At 42.1% G+C, this 17,452-nt stretch overlaps 1 protein-coding gene across 17 annotated transcripts in view; it reads left to right on the plus strand.

Moving 5' to 3' along the window:
• PPIP5K2 (diphosphoinositol pentakisphosphate kinase 2) overlaps positions 1 to 17,452 on the plus strand; it is a 1,400,407-nt gene that overhangs the window by 54,081 nt on the left and 1,328,874 nt on the right. For all 17 annotated transcript variants that reach the window (XM_086960990.1, XM_086960983.1, XM_086960987.1 and 14 more), the window contains exon 2: positions 11,537 to 11,952. In XM_086960990.1, the coding sequence (XP_086817116.1) occupies positions 11,797 to 11,952 (156 nt within the window). In that variant the 5' untranslated portion in view covers positions 11,537 to 11,796. The remainder of the gene's footprint in view (positions 1 to 11,536; positions 11,953 to 17,452) is intronic.

Genomic DNA, 17,452 nt, shown 5'->3' on the forward strand with positions numbered 1-17,452 from the left:
TCATTTATCTGCTGACTGCTGTTTTTTCATAGCATAACGGATTGTGTCCGTTTGAAACTTCTGTATTAAATTGTCGAAATCTTCAACAATATGCATGATAATTCATAATAAGAAGCCTACAATTCTTCAGAACACATTTGTTCCGGGTTTAAGTTAGTCAATGGTTCTTTTATAAACTTTGCCCAGGAAGAAAACCAGCTTTCATTGAGTTTAATTTGTAACACTTGTGTAACGCGTTTTATTTTTTAATTTCATAGTCTCACTACATTCAGCCATTGGCTCACTTTACTATGAGTTACTGCATGTTGCCCTTTCACAAGAAGCACATCTACACACAGAGTAGTTCCCTTGAGTACCAAGGAGTGCTATTGTAATGTTTGCTTTTTTTCAGACCAATAATCATTTTTTGCCTTTAGTCAATGTTTCTTTTCAGATTTGACAAATGCCCAGCAGCTTTCCAAACAATAACGTTTTGCAAAAGCTATGATAAAACAAAACCAGAATTTCTTAAAACCTACAATCGACCCATTGGCTTTGCCAATGCTATTTTTTCCTTACTTAAGTTATTTGCTTCAGGTATACTTGTTGCCTAGAGCATTCAAGTCTCCACGCATGTGTGTCTAAATGCAAATACGTCGCTGGTATGGTAGAGGTGCTATCTCTTCCAACATTTGAAATTTGTTGTGCTAAAATTGATGAAAACGACAATGTGGATGTGACCTTTAATGAAAAAAATATACATTAGTATTTAGAAGTAGTTCTTAATCCCTATTCAAGGTTAAGCAAAGACCCATCTAGCCTCTTGAATACTTGGAATTGACATGTTGAACTTAACACTACATGCCTTCCGTACAAAAATGATAAAGTGGTGAATTTGTTTCAGTGAGTGATACCAGATTAAACGTGGTGTTATATAGGTAATAGCTGTTTGCAGAGGATTGCAAAATGGTAGGGCTTGGTGTTGTAATGGTACATTGTTAGAAATGAAATTCCTGGTTGGCTGAGGTATGCACCCAAGCCGGGCAGTAACCACCACTCTAGTCAGGATAATCTAAGTACACACTAAAAGATAACCTGTCCTCTGGTAGCTTGGCACAAAGCAGTCCGGCTTCTCTAAAGATGCAATGTGTAAAGTATTTGTGCAACACACACACACACACACTGACAGTAACACAATGATTACACCTCAAAAAGATTCCACACAAGCTTATAAAAAGCTTATAAAAATAGTATTCTGTATTATTAACAAAACAAGACCAAAATGAAAGAAATATCACATATTTCCCAAGATATGCACTTGTAAAAATATGCCAAGAATCACAGTGTTCAATAGGTCTTGACTGTTGAAGGGACACTGGAGTTCAAAGCGTTTTGTATAAAGCAGGCCAAAATTTCAATATTAGCAAACTCTTGAGTGCCAAAAGATCACCTATGTTGGATTGGGAAGTCACGGTATCGCTCACTGGTTTACACTACTGAGGCAGACTCTGCCGTCTGTCAGTGAGAGTATGGAAGCTGCCGGGACCGCTGAGGTATGCTGTGAACCCGTATCTGCTCCGGGGCCTGAGACTAAGGCAAGAGGATCTCTGGCATCAGATGGTCCAATGCGGCTGGGGCGGGTATGACCTCGTCGCTACACTTTGTGTTGCCCAGGCAGGGTGTTCAAAGGGAATACAGCTGATCTGCTTCGCACCCAACCCGAGATGCCGCTCTCATCTGGATTCTCCACTTACAGGGTGCGGGCGTGGAGGGCATGGGGTGTTTGCCTCCAAAGGTAAAGTGCTTGTCTTTAGAGAAGTGGAATGCGAAGACTGAGGAGGTTTCAGCTGCCGAACTCGAGAGTCCTACAACCGCGCCCTTACGGCAGACGTCTATGATAACCCTGAGATTGTTAGGAAAAGAGGGCAAGCCAACAAGCCCTCGAAGAACAATGATAGCACAACAAAGAGGTAACAGGCAGCAGACCAGCACACGAAAGTAGGTCGCAGAGTAGCTAGCAAAGTGGCAGTTCCTCCTTGACAGCACAACAGATCCTTCTGGCAGTGTGCAGCTGTAGAGCCAGAAGCATCTGGTTACAAGTCCCAAGCAGTGTCTGATTTTAGGGGGTTAGAAACCCAGTACTTATACCCAAAAGACCTTTGATGTCGGGGATGACTTCAAAAGAGTGCTTTGAAGTGCAAAAGGGTCCCTTTCAACACAGTCCTGTCTTCCAGTCTCTTGGTGGGAGTGTAAATGTAAATGTAAATGTACAGGAATTTATATAGCGCAAATCACCAACCGGACTCTAAGCGCTTGCTTAGGGAACCCGTCCTGGTATTCCCCTGTGAGATGGCCCCGGCAGGGTATCCGCAAGGTGAAAGCCAGGCATCCCGCCGCGAGGGGCCGTTGTGGAGATTAAGCAAGCTATTGCCCAGAGTCGCAGAGTGTGAACCCGTGAATCGAGTAGGCACCGGAGCGAGAATTGTCGAGTCCATGGACATTTTAGGACTCAAGACCCCGCCGAGCCGGGAATTGAACCCTGGTCCCGGGCTGACCTCTGCTTCCAGGTCTGCCTCCTCTAACCAGTGAGCCACACTTCTCCAAAAATAGGGTGGGTTATCAGTACCTTGTGGTTGGGCAGTACATTACCTATTCAGGTAGTGAGCCCCTCCCAGCCAGACCAATCAGAATGCAGATGAATGCAGATTCAGTTGAGTGACCTGTGTTGTGGCCATCTAGAGGGAATGCACAAATGTAGCTGTCACCCTGCCCAACCTAGACATGTATTGGAGACAGGCTGTCAGGCACACAGAGCAATAAGTGCAGAGAAATGCACACTTTCTAAAATTTGCTGTGCAAACAAATGATGGACCGAATGCTGAACAAATCAACATTCACCCTTAGTCACAGATCTGGGTTAAATCCATTGTTATTTTGCTCTCCATTTCACCCCAGTTTGGACCAAGCCATATGCAAATCAGCCTTGACCCTGCTTCTCATGGGAACAGTCCAGCCCGAACTGCCAAGCCAGGTTCTCCCTGAACTGGAAACAAATATCCTGGAACTGGTTTTGGGTTATCTCCCTCATCGTGCCCAGAGGGGGGTCCCTTGCTCTTTGTGCCATTGGATTCAAGCTAGCCTGGCTAATGAGGGGTGATACCCTGAAACCAGTCCCAGGATGCTTGTTCCTGGTCCAGGGAAGACCTGGCTTGGCAGTTCGGGCTGGACTGCTCCCATGAGGAGAAGGGTGAAAACCGATGTACATATGGCTGGGTCCAAACTGGGGTGGCATGGTGAGCAAAAGAACAATGGATTTAACCCAGATCTCTTGTCTGGGGGTGAATGTTTGATTTGTTGTTCAACATTCCATCCATCATTTGTTTGCACATCACTTTCTAAAAGTGACATTTCTAAAACAGTAAGGCTAAATCCAACTGCACCTGCAGGAAGGGGTTATCATTACCAATGCAAATGTATAAAACACGAAAAAGCTGCTCCTCTCTGATCCGGAATTACCACTTAATAAGGTATGTGGGAATTCTGAATGCTAACTAATGAGAGGGACAGGCCCCACAGTTGTGAAAATCAAAATAGGCTGTTTATCACTAGCAGGACATGCAAACCACAACAGTACATGCCCTACTTTTTACTTGCATATCATCCTGCCCACAGTGATACGTAGGGCCTACCTTAGGGATGACATTTATGCAGTGGCGGCTGGTGACATTTGAAAGTGGTGAGCCATAAAATAATTGTTGTACTACACTGCGGCGAGCAAGTGTAGCGAGCAAGCCTGAACAACCTACGGAGGGGGTCAGGGTGGTTCTCCCCGCCTGAGCAAATTTTGAAAAAAGAGTGGACAAATTGTGCATTTTCAAGCACATTTGAGAAAGCAGGAAGGTTAATAAAGCAATTGTTAGTTGACTTGCTATTTCCCTTTCAAGCAGCATCACACCGCTGTACATCTCCCTTCTATGTTCATTACCTTTCTATGTCCCTGTCAAACACCAGCACAACCTCGTATGTTTCTCTTCCATGTTAATCGCTTTGCTATGTCCCTATCAAACAGAAGCAAAGTCCTGCATATCTCTCTCTGTTCTGTGCATTTCCTAACTATATCCCTGGCAAGCAGCAGCACAGCTCTCTTCTGTGTTCATTGCCTTATGTCCCTGTTAAATAACAGTAGGTCTCTCTTCTATATACATCGCCTTGCTAGGTCCCTATTAAACAGAAGAAAGGTCCTGCATTTCTCCCTGTTGTGTTTATTGTCTTGATATTTCTCGCAGCAGCACAGCCCTGTACATATGTCTTCTATGTCTACTGCCACTGAGTTGTGCATTCTAAACCCTGAGCAGACATTCAACAGTCAGCTAGAATTAGTTTAGCTTGGCTTGCTCGTGTAGCTCCGTCATACAGGCTGGTTTCTCTCCCACAGTGTGTGATATTCATCTGGCTCTCAGTGGTGCCATGTATTGCCTGGGTGAAAAGTTTTCTGGTTACATTGCTTTTCATAAGCGCACTTGGAACCATTTCTAGTATATTTCAGCAGGATTTAGCGGAGAAGGCAGTATTTTGAAGATATGTTAAAGGGGTTAGGGTAAGATAACTCAGACAGTGTTCCCTAGGTGCTACAGATAAAGATCTGAAGCAGAAGTAGGCTTCTGACATTTTCAGACGTTTTGGCAAAGTTCATTAGCACGCTAAAGTATTATGTTGTGGAATTTAGTTAGCTCTGGCTCCAAGGAGTGCAGATATTAAACGCCTCATTGTTGAGAGAGTATGTGGAACAGCGTATGTGCCAGTCATTTTAGCCACAAGAGGGTTGATGGCTCGAACTGTAAAGGAGATGGAAATGATCAAGTACAGATGGGTAGTTTTACTCTCTAGTTTCCAGGTCCGACAGCTGATAACTTTGCAAGGGCCACCATTCAGCTATCGAAGTGCTAACAAGGAACTGAGCATCCCTATAACATCAACCTTAATTCACATTATCCTATGTGTTCGTTTGCAGATCAGTCCTTTCCCTTGAACCTCACCATCTAACGGTCTATTCTTTAAGCATTTTGTCTGTTAAAAAAATACTTAATCGTTTTTCTTCTTAATATTTTAATAAAATATCAAATGACAGAAGTAGTTGCGACTGTAACAATTGGAAGGACATCCATTAACATAAATATTAAAAGTTTACACCGGTTTGCAGCATTCGTAAATCTAAGGCTCCGGCTGGATTCACTAATGCACCAATTGTAAGAAGTTTTATTTGTATTTGAATAGCTTTTAATTGCTTGAGTACTCGAAGAGGCCTCTAATTAAGTTGTCTCTTGTGAATCTAAGTAATCTCTCGGTATTTCAATCCTGTTCCCCCTACTTGGTTGTTTAGATTCACCTGGGAGTAGACCACTTCATTACTCCTTGCTCTGTCTCAATGTCTGCCAAAATTTGGAAGCATTTGTTATTCGACATTTGTAATTGGTTTTAGGTACACAGTGAAACTTATCAAATAAATATCCCCAGGTTGAATTAATGTAAACGAAATCTTTGTTCTGAACATTGCTAAAATAAATACCGTGGCCTAATTCATGAAGCACTAGGATGGAAAGTTGGAATTTTGTTCCCATAGCCTTTGGAGTACGTGGTTTACTTTGAAGGAATCTGCAAAGTATTTACAAAGTGCCCCAGGATATAAAGATGTTTGCACTTCAAGATTTTACACCAGATGAAAATTTGCATGTGTATGAAGGCTACATAAATATACCTTTGTTCCTGTACCTTTTATCTCCCCCCCCCAAAACCTCTTCCTTTGTACCTCTAATACATGTGGGGTGCATTGCTTCCCATAGCTATCCGGCAAACAAACGCTTTCTCACTGCCTTGGGCAGGAGTACATGTGTGTGGAATTCAAGGAAGGAAAACTAATTGCAAGAGTTGTGATTTGCTTGTGGCCCTTTCTTTTAATTGCGAGTCCTGCTAGATTTGCCCTCAGATCCTACCTCTGCCCTAAATTGTCAGGTATGAAAATCCCATTCAAAGATGCACTTTATGAACATAAAATACCCCCTATCCAAGGACTCAGAACTTACAATTCACACAAGTTGTCGCTGGTCAAGTAAATTCTATGCAGGTACAATTTTTTTTTTGTGAATTAGACCTTTGTCCTTATGAGTGTAGAGCCGCCGTCCTGCTTGTGCACAAAGGTAGTATATCGGGTTTTTCTACATTGTTTTGTAAAGAACACGCTGCCATAAATACTACGAGCTTCTTAGAATTATAGCCTACGCACGGCTCTGTGGCTATCATGCTCTAAATGTTTGCAGACTGACTTTCAAAAATGCATTCTGAAAGTGTGATAGGGCTCCACTGGAAAAATTAACAACACTAAGGATTTGCATCTATTGCCAAAGCTTCGGGCACTGCGATCATACTGTTCAGGATTGATCAAAATATTATCTTGTGGATCACTTGAAAGGTGAGAGGTTTCAATGGGGGACACGCCACAGCTACCCTTAGGTCGAGGTGCATCCTTGGAGGCATTGGAAATAGAGCTTGGACTTCACAGGTGAGCCTCTTCGATTTGGACTTTACCTTATACATTACTCTACAAGAAATCAAAGCATTTCAACTCGCAATGAAATCCTCCTTTTTGAAGTCAAAAGGCGAATCAGTTGTATTTTTGTATGGTGCAGCTTCAAGGTACTGCATTAAAGGAGAAGGCAGACACTTTCCCAGGAGACTTAACATGTCCCCCTAGGTAGCATCTAGTCTTCATATGTACTAGTGTATTTGGGCTTACCACCATGTCTTGTTGGTGCGGCCTACCAAACAAGTGTGTTGTATAATTTGAGTGAATACAAGAAGTGTGACACAAAACAAAATTCTGATATAATGAGACTAGTATGCACGGGTTGTTTCTGATGTTTTATAAAGTTTGGAAGCTCTTCCTGTGGCTGGACTTCCTTTCTACAATGACAACTAATTTATCATTATCTGATAACACAACTTGCCAGCCTGGCTACCGAAATGCTCCAATACGGTCTTGGTAGTTATTCCCTTAATTTCTCCACCAGTTTCAAAGAAGTGACAAAGCCCTCATCTGCCGCTCTTACCAGATCTCCGATCTCACAACTGCATGTTTTTCAAATAGCTAGCCTTTGTTTTATTTGATTTAACATCGTGCTACTGTCAACGTTTTGCTATTTCAGAATATTACTATGCAGTGGAACCAGATATAGAAACTGTGGTTTTGCATAGAAATGATTTAGCATTTGGTCTTTGCAAAAATGTTTTCATTGTATTTGGGTACTTAACAGGCCATCTTGGCATAGAAAATCTTGCAAGGGGGTTGGTGATTCATAATCTTTGAGAGTATGTCCGTTACCCAGCAATGCACATACTGACATATGCACATTACCAGCAGATTTCCTAGGACACAAATGGGCCTATTCACAAAGGTAACTCCAGCTCCACACATTGCTGAACACACTAATACTGCAAAACCCTCTAAATAAATCAGTGAAGGTAGGGACTTAAATAGTACCATTTGGAAATGTTAAGATAAATTACATTCTAATGTTAAAAAATTAAATAAAATTACAAAAATCTTATTTTATAATCAAATATTTTAAGAGTTCTAAATTAAAAAAACAATTGAAACTTTCATATTTGAAGTGTAAAACGAGTTTAAATTATTTCTAAGTATAACTTTTTGTAATCGTTAATATATAATAAATAAATATTTTACTTCAAGCAGGATTTAAAATAAATCTTTAAGAAAATGCTAAATTTATTGTATTTAAATTAATTATATTTACTTCAAAATTAATTCAATACACTGTGGAATTTTTAAATCTTATTCTAAAATAATACACGTAAATATATACAATTCATTCATGGTAATATTTAAAATAAAATACTTTTCTAAATGTTTTAAAATGTAATTCATTTTTTATCTTTTTCCTGTACTTTTCCATTTGGAAACCTCTGCACCTAGTGTAAGAGATCTCCCAATGGTAAAATATAGGGAAAAGTAAAAACATTTATCAAACTTTAAAAAAATAAAGAAAATAGTAAACCAATTTGTATTTTAAATATTAATGTAAAGGCATTTAATTTTTTTAAATGAATAACAAAATCGTAACATGCTACAACACTATTAAATTACATTTCACATATATTTATTTTGAATAGTAAAATTATTTTTCCGAAGTCTAAAAAAATCACACCTAAAGTAAAAAAAGTACATTTAATTATTGATTAATAATTATTAAGTGAATTAATTATATTTTTATTCAAATTAATGTTACATCAATTTTAATTCAAAAACGTTTTTTAAATGTCCTTTTAACATTAAATTTAATGTATTTATATTTTTAACAACTTTGAATAATTTTATTTAACATGTTTTCAGATGGTATTTTACCTATGGGGTGCTGCAGTACCGGTGATATGACACCACCACTTTCTCATCGGACAGTTAGAATTGTGCTCCTGTGCTGCCTGTGGTTTCGGCAGTCTGATAAATGTATGAGCTGTATGTATTTATCTCCATTTTAAGGCTGGTTCCAGGCATTGCAGGAAAGCTGACTGATGAATCTCTATTTTGTGCATCATTCTGCACTGTGATTTCTGTGTTTTTTTTACATTCTTTTAAAGCAGGTGTGACTTTCTTTCGTGCAATGATGAATATTTGAGGCATTCAGTTATATTAGATAGACGCCCTGCTGCGCTTTCTAATAATCAGTGAATCTGCATGTCATTTGCATATAGCTGAAATTGCAGATAGGGATTTCTTGGCATGTGCCACCTAGTGCAGATACTGGTGTATAGTATTAGGTACCACAAAATAATAGTAGTTATTTTCTAGACTCAGCCTAAGAGACTGTTTAGCCATGTTGTCTAGAATCTCATCTTTTGTTCAGCATGGCTGAAAGTTACTGAATTCCCAGATTTGCATGATGTTGAACCGAGACGGAGTCTTTTCGCCCCCCCATGTTGAGTTTGTCCTGCCCCTCCTAACACAAAGAAGCTATATGACCTGAGCTGACCACATCACAGCTCTTTTTTCAGTGACTTTCGGCCAAGCCAAAAGTAGATGTACTGCTAAACAACATGGCTAGAAGACATTCACATTGACAAGGCTAATAGCTCGGGCATTGCTGAGATCCATTGGTTTTGCCAGTGCTTGTTCGGTGTTGAGTGGGTCTTGCTGAACAAATGTGTAAGTGATAGTGAGAAACAGTTGAAGAACTTTAATGTGAAGCGAGGATGTGGCATAACTGCCAGAGGTGTCGACAGGGGACCTGGGAACCAGGTTCGAATCTCTGGGTTGGCTGAACAATTTGTGATTCTGGACACATCACTTGCGTTTCCCTCTGCATACAATTATGTAATGTAACTGATAAGCACTGAAAACACTCCAATACCATCGGCTGGTGTTACCACTGTGGCAGGATGGAGGACAGAACAAGTGCTCCAATACCATTGGACTTTGCTAAAAAGAAAAGAACTGTAGCGAAGAGGGAGATAGTGGGGAGATGGGTTAAGCAGGGAAGCAGGAGGGGATGGGGAGATGGGCAAGCAATGACAGGAAAGAAACCTTAATTGAAGTAGGATTAGCGTAAAAAATTAATGTGTCATTGTGTAATGTAACTGGTGAGCGCTTAAAGTGCTCCAATACCATTGGCTTGTGTTCGCTTTATAGCCAGATGGACGGCGAAGCGAGTGCTCTAATACCATTGGATCGTGTAAAAACAATAAACAAGTGCTGCTCGTGTAAAAAGAACTTTTAAAGAAATGTATTAGTTTATGTATATGTGCATGCATTTTAGTGGTATGTGTTTATATGTGTACAAGGGAGGCGGCCTTAAAACACAAGTACTAATATGGAGGGCTTGCATACAAAGAAAAAAATAGCTCCTCAAACTGAGAGCAGTGTAAGGAGACATGTCCGTGGTCCATGCGCTATTGAAGGGCCAAACACAAGAAGAAGTCATGACGCCCGAAGGCTATGACAAATCAATGGCATCAAAGAAAATGAGTGACGCTGTAGTTTACCAATGGTAGGAAATGGGCGGCCTGTAAGGCCACAGATGGAATACAACTTGTCTCTTCGAGACAGCGCATGTTCTGTCTAGTTGAGACCTGCAAAATGGTCACAAATGTATCTTGCCCTGTTTAGGAAACAATAGCTTGACTTTTTAACGTCACATTAAAATTACAGTAAATCAGTCTGTTTAAATGAGATCTTTTTCAGTAAATGGACATTTCCATTACCGCCAAGAAGCTAGAGATCATGTGCTAAAAAATGCTAGAAACCATAGCATTCTGTGTTTAAGACACTTTAATTAGTTGACATCGATTTTTAAGCAATGCTCTCTAGATGTTTAAATCATACCATTGAGTAGTCAAAACTACTCGCAACTTATCTTTTGTTCTCATTAGTAAACCAGGAAAAGGTCTATGTTGCCAACCCAGATGTCATTAGTTATCATGTTTTCTGCAGGTGTGTTTCCAATTTATTCAAATTTAAATATAACACTGTAACATCCGAGGCTGTTGCAACACCGGAGCATCAACATATTTTAACATGGGTAAGGCCAGAGGATATTACTGTCCCATTCGTCAGTAATTGCCTCACCAGTGATCTATGAAACTTCTCTAATGCCTACATTATACCACTGTGTTACTATATATGGTGTTGTGGGTAATGCAGCTAAATACATTTATGCTGGCACAAAATTTCATTTTGTTTCTTGCATCACTCTCAAGCATGTTCTACTTTTGCCAGTTATTAGTAGTTGTGCTTTTCGAAGAATCGACTTTTCTCACCTTCTCTCCAGCAGCCAGGTTGACATTGAGTAGTGCAAAATCTACATTCTGTAGTCTACCTTTAAGTCAAGTTGCTGGGGAGCAATAACAAGATCATGTGTCCCATGATAGGTTTGTTTTTTTCTAATGAAATGTGGCTCTTAAACTGTAGTTGCTTACTATCCTTGGTCTCCAAACTTGATAACGTTAGCCTGAACAGACATGTGCTTTTCTAATGTAATGTGGTTTGGAAGTGCAGGAAGTTAATGTACCCGATATCAGCAAAAATCGTAATTGACTAAACCAGTTTTGGATAAACCTTTGTTCCAGTGGTTTTCAGATGTTTGCAATCATTAATGATTTTCAATTTGGCAATACTAGCTTTGGGAATATAGTTCTGAAATGTCTTGTTTTGTCCTCATATGGTTATGGGAGTTCACTGTAACATTCAGCAGACTGCTGGTGTATATCACTATACTAACATGCATCCATTGGCCTCTGAAGGCTCTCTTTTTCTATGCCCCTTTTTCTGTATCTGTGAAATTGCTGTTCCTTCAGTGCAATGTTTGTGTAGCAGAAAAGTCACTCAACCCCGGCCTACTGGAAATTACAAACCAAGAGTCTAGATCCGCTTCTATCAGAACTAGATTAAACAGCGGAACGAGCATGATTTCAGTTCCTATATAACTTTTGCAGTGTGAGTTGCCTTTTTAATTCTGATCACCATAATGTCTGTTTTCATTTCGTTGCTTAGGTAAACATTTCTTCTCGCAGAGCAGGCGATGGAGGAGTAACTTTATGGGATTTCTTGGTGGTGGAACACAAAAACGAAGAGATCAGGACTGGCATCTGAATGCTGCTCATTGCAGCTGGCTGACATCTTTTTATACGAGCAAGTGTCTGCTCCAACTTTGACAGACTGCAGGGGATTTCTCGGCCTACCAGCATCTGTGTTGGTCAGACTTCTAGCAGAGATCCCTTTGGCTCCAAGGCCCATGTAGAGTTTCTGATGCTATGTCGGTCACAGCAACAGAGAGCGATATTGCCAGATTCTTTCTTGGGGGAGAAGAGGGAGAAGGAGACGAACCTGTGGACCGAAGCCAAGCAGAAGATTTTGAGAACCTCTATCACAATGTGGAAGATGACGAAGATGATGACGAGTACGATTCTGTATGTACTTAATATATTTATTTTAAGATTTATTGAAGTAGTTTTTGTCAAATGTCAATTTCTCACTTTACCTGCATGCTTTTACTTGAATTCTTCCCTTTAAACTTACAGAATGTGTTACATGAATGTCAGAGCACATCAGAACATGATTCTTTTTATGGGTATGTGGCTGTGTGCAGCCTAAGCATGGTAAGAAATTGTAAATGTTATTGTAAGTAATCAAAGCGTATCTTTGAAACAGCCCCTCAAAAACAAACTTCAAAATATGGTTAGTGAGTCTAACCAATCACTTTGTAATACCACATAGACTGGAAGGCAATAAGGAACATGTAATTTACATTTTCCACTTAAATAAGAAAGATGCAAAAGATTTCGATGGGTAAATCAAAGTAAAAATTAATTAATTAATTAATATGACCGTTTTTAAAGCATCATTGGAATTGCAACTTTGGTGGAAAAGGGATCAGAACAGGGTTTTATTCATCCTCATCATCATCTTTATTTCGGCAACATGTGCCATAAAAGGTACAAATTACATTATATGTAAAACAGTAAATGTTAAGATATATACAACCATTAAAACATATAATCAGTGTACAAGTATAAGGACCAGCCATTCCACATAATAAAAATATCTACATCACAATTTATCATTTTACAGTTTATCATAGTTCCCTATCTAAAAGATATCTCCTCTTACGCCAGACTATCCCCAGATATTTAGCTATGGCAAAGACTATGTGCCCTGATGAATCGATCTTAAGAACCCTATATGCCTGCAGGCAGTGGGAGAATCCCAGATTTTTGCATAAGGGTACGATCCACTTCCTCCGCGCCTGCACATAAGAGCTACAAAAAAACAATATGTGTAGATCAGTTTCTTGTTCAGATTTACACCCTGGGCAATGAGACTGGGAAGATTTGGCCCATTTACTAGTATAGGCCCGTAATGGTAAACTACCATACCTCCATTGGAGATACAATTTCCTGATTAATGTTGGGGATATGATATCTAAAACAGTTTCAAACCTATAGCTGTCCTTTATTATTAAAAATGATGACGTTAGGGTGCCAGGTCCGCTTCCTTGCAGGTGAATAGCAATTTTGCTTTCCTGATACTTAGTAATAAGCTCCCTCCGTGTAACCCCGGGGCATGAAAAGAGCGGGTCAGACCATAGTGTGGGTAGCCCTAATTTCCCTAATTCTTTCTTGCTATATTTTAGCCACGGGATTTTCCCTATGTTTGGGAGGGTAAGAATTTCCTGCAATTCTAGCCTATAATTCGCTAGCTCGGGTACAGACCAGATCCTGCGCCAGAATAATAGGGGTCGTAGGCCCATATCTTCATTAAGAGGTCTCAGGGCCAGGTCGAGTCTAATAGGCAGCAAGGGGGTACTTGGGGGAAGTGATAGGAGCTGTCTGATAAAGTTGTTCTCAGTTACTACCAGATCACGATTACACTTATGGCCCCAAAGTTCACTTCCATACATGACCGTTCCTCTGGCTTGTGCTCTGTAGATCTCTAAAGGGGAACCCACCGGCTTAAAGGAAGATTTGTTCTTAGAGACCAATTTGATAATTCCGCCTGCCACTTGGGCCAGCCTTAGTTGTGATTTCTCCCGTTGGTGCGTCCATGAAATTTTTTCATTTAGGGTAATTCCTAAATACTCAAAGGTTCGAACCCTCTCTAGCATATTAGATCCAATTTACGGATTAGGGCGGGTTCTAGATGGAGGATTGAAGACTATATATTTTGTCTTCAAAGCGTTGATCTCAAGGCCATGATCTTTACAGAATGCCTCGAAACCATTAAGAACTCTCTGGATCCCCATTGGAGACTTGGATAGCAGCAGGGTGTCATCTGCGAACAAAATCGCGGGCACCCTGCTGCCTCCAAGTTTGGGTGTGTCAGTATTCTCAACCCCATTCAAGTGCGCAATTACCCCGTTGACATAAAGGCAGAACAGGGTCGGTGCGAGCACACAACCCTGCCTAACCCCCCTGTCAACGGGGAATTTGTTGGACAAAAACCCCTCCCTGCCACATCTAAATTGGGCATAATTATCAGTATGTAGTTTGATAATCATAGTTAAGAAAGGTTGTTGCACCCCCAAACCAGAGAGCACGGACCAAAGTTTCCTACGAGGTACCAGGTCGAAGGCAGCTCGCAGGTCAACAAATACAGTATAGAGGCTGCCACCTTCTAACTGTACTGTTTTCCAGAATATGATAGTAAGTCGAAAGACTTGGTCTATAGTGGACACGTTATTCCTAAAACCCGCTTGGTATGGGCTCAGGATTGAGTGGTCTTGCATCCATTCCAGTAGACGGTCCACAATCAACCTGGCAAAGATCTTTTGGGGGACGTCTATTAAACTAATAGGCCTATAGTTGGCTGGGAGCAGAGAAGAGCCCTTCTTAAAGATAGGGACAATCTCTGCCCCCAGCCAAGTAACAGGCACCGGCATCCCCTCCAGAATTGCATTAAATAAAACCTGTAGGTATGGAGCCCAAATCATGGGTTCATTTTTGAATAAGTCACCAGGGAGTTTGTCCAGCCCGGGAGCTTTTTCTGAGGCAAGTCTGAAGATGGCTGCCCCTACCTCTGTCAAAGAAAATGTATCCGTATCCAAAAATGACGTAGGGGTCAAGCCTGCCAGCGAATTTATTTATTTATTTATTTATTTATTTTTTACACTTATAAAGCGCGCTGTTGCCAGTCGGCGTCCTGGCGCTGAAGTGATAATTCCAGAGAAGCGAGAATCAAGGTACTTATTGGGAGAATAGCCATGTTTTTAGATTCTTCCTGAATGCCAGGAGATTTGTATTGAGTTTGAGGGAGAGAGGGAGGGAGTTCCACGCCATCGCAGCTCCCCTGACAAAACTCCTTCCGCCCCAGCGTACCCTCTTGATCCGGGTGGTTTTGACCAGCCCCAGACTGGCCGACCTCAGTTGTCTACCTGGTCTATACCACTGGAAAAGATCTTGAAGGAACACTGGGCCAAGGCCATGCAGTGCCTTAAAGACAATGCAGAGGGCCTTGAACCTGATTCGCTTCCGTACCGGAAGCCAGTGCAGTTTATCCAACTCCTTGGAGACTGAGGAAAACCTGGGCAAACCCCCAATCAAGCGGGCGGCCGCATTTTGTAAAACTTGAAGCTTGTTGAGCACTCCCTGTTGTGCCTCGAGAAAAAGGCTATTACAATAGTCGATGCGAGATAGAACGAGGGCTGTCACCACCGTCTTTCTACTGCCCTCAGGAAGGTAAGGTAGAACCTTTCTGATAATTCTCAGAATGTAATGTACTGAGGAACTCATCGCATTGACTTGGGGTTTAAAGGTGAGAAGGTTATCAATGACAACCCCCAAATTCTTCACCTTTGTTACAGGGATAGGAGGCGACCCCATATCAGTGGGCCACCAGTTAGGGCTCCAAAGATTAGTACTTGGGCCAAAAATGATCACCTCAGTCTTTGATGAATTCAATTTTAAACAACTTTTTGCCATCCAGGAGCTGACTGCAGACATGCAATCCTGGAACCTGCCTGCCACCTCCCTCTTAGTCCCCGGGAGCACCGAGACCACAATCTGGGTGTCGTCGGCGTATGATGTTAACTCGAACCCGAAGGATCTGATTACTGGGGCAAGGGCGGCAACGTAGATGTTGAATAAAGTGGGGCTTAGGGAGGATCCCTGCGGGACCCCCCCCCGGGAGCTCGAATGGTCTTGATTCATACTCCCCCATGGCCACCACTTGTACCCGCTCCGTTAAAAATGCCTCCAGGAGCTTGAGTGCTTGGCCTCGAACCCCGCAGCCCTCCAGCCGATCTAATAACAATGCATGGTGGACAGTATCGAAGGCTGCTGACAGGTCTAAAAGAATCAGCACTGCCTGGCCCCCTTCGTCAAGCACCTTCCGGATCTCCTCTGTGGATTTGATCAGAGCAGTCTCGGTGCTATGACCCTCTCTGAAACCATGTTGTGCTGAGTCAAGACCTTTTGAATTGCGCAAAAAGGAGCAGAGTTGGAAGTTCATAATTTTCTCAACCAATTTAGCAGGCAGTGGCAACCTGGATATTGGTCTATAGCTATTGGGGTCCGAAATGTCAAGGGAGGGTTTTTTAAGGAGCGGGCTGATTGAGGCCCGTTTCCAAATCTTAGGGAAGTTGCCTTTTTCAAACATCAAATTGAAAATCCCTGCCAGTTGGTTTGCGATAGGAGCAACCGCCAGTTTTGCAATAGAGGTGGGGCAAGGATCGTAAGGTGAACCTGATTTGGTGGCTAGCAACAGTTTTGCTACTTCCTCTGCCTCCACAGGGTTAAAGGTCGAGAGAGTAGCCCCCGTGGATCCCGCATGGGAGTTCCTATGAGGAGTTTCAAGGAGGCTCTGGGCCACCTGAGGTTCAAGAGAGGTGAATATTACCTGAACTTTATTCTGAAAGAACTTTGCTAAGGACTCACAGAGTTCTGGGTTGGGCGGAACCGTCACCGCCTTCGGAGAGGCAAGACTGGTGACGGTATCGAAGAGTTCTTTTGTTGAGTTCTTAGCCTTCTCAATGCGGTCCGTAAAGTATACCCTCTTAGCTTGCCTGATCTCATCTTTATAGGCCCTTTGGCCGGCTCTAAGCCTTTCCTTGTCATGCTCAGAATAGGTGGACCTCCAGCTCCGTTCTAGTTTTTTACATGCTAATTTAGCTTCTGTAAGGACGTCCGAGTACCAGGGGGCTGATGGCGCCGACCTGGCGGGTCGACATCGTTTGGGGGGGGCCAGCTTAAGGCAAGCATGATCAATCCAGTCTGTATACTCGGAAGTAGCTGTATTTACGTCTGTCGGTCGGGCCGGGCCAGAGGCCAGGAGCAACTCCTCCAAGTCAGTTCCTTTGATGTTTTTCCAAGGCCTACACATACTGCTAGTTTGACCCTCACCTGTCACTGTTTTAGCCTGAGGAATAAGGATGGCGAACCGCACCACCCCATGGTCTGTCCAGGGTAGAGGTTCGGCTATTTGAAACATAAGATCAGAACTGTTGGTAAAGATTCCATCTAAAGTGTGGCCTGCCTGATGGGTTGGCCCTACTACCGACTGGATCAGGCTCACTACAGACATAATGTCTAATAAGGCCAAGGTATCGGAGTCAGCGGGATCTTCCAAATGGAAGTTAAAATCCCCCAGCACAGTGAAGGAATCAGCCCCAACCGCCTCCTCTAAAATACTGCCCACTGTTTCAAGAAAGCGGGACTTGGCCCCAGGGGGTCTGTAAAGCAGACATCCCTTGAAGGAGTAGTGGTTGGAAAGATCCAGCTTAAAACCCAGGGCCTCACACGCCCCGGAGGAAGTAGGAAAAAAGTGCCCTTGGATGGATGTGTGGTAAATAATAGCCACCCCTCCACCCCTCTTTTTTGGTCTATCCAAGACGAAATTAATGAAATTAGGCGGTGTTGCTTTTACCAGGTCAGGACCTGAAGCTGCGTCCGTCCAAGTCTCAGTGACAAAGGCAAT

This window comes from Lissotriton vulgaris, chromosome 3_1, assembly GCF_964263255.1.
Source record: "Lissotriton vulgaris chromosome 3_1, aLisVul1.2, whole genome shotgun sequence".
Lineage (NCBI taxonomy): Eukaryota > Metazoa > Chordata > Amphibia > Caudata > Salamandridae > Lissotriton > Lissotriton vulgaris.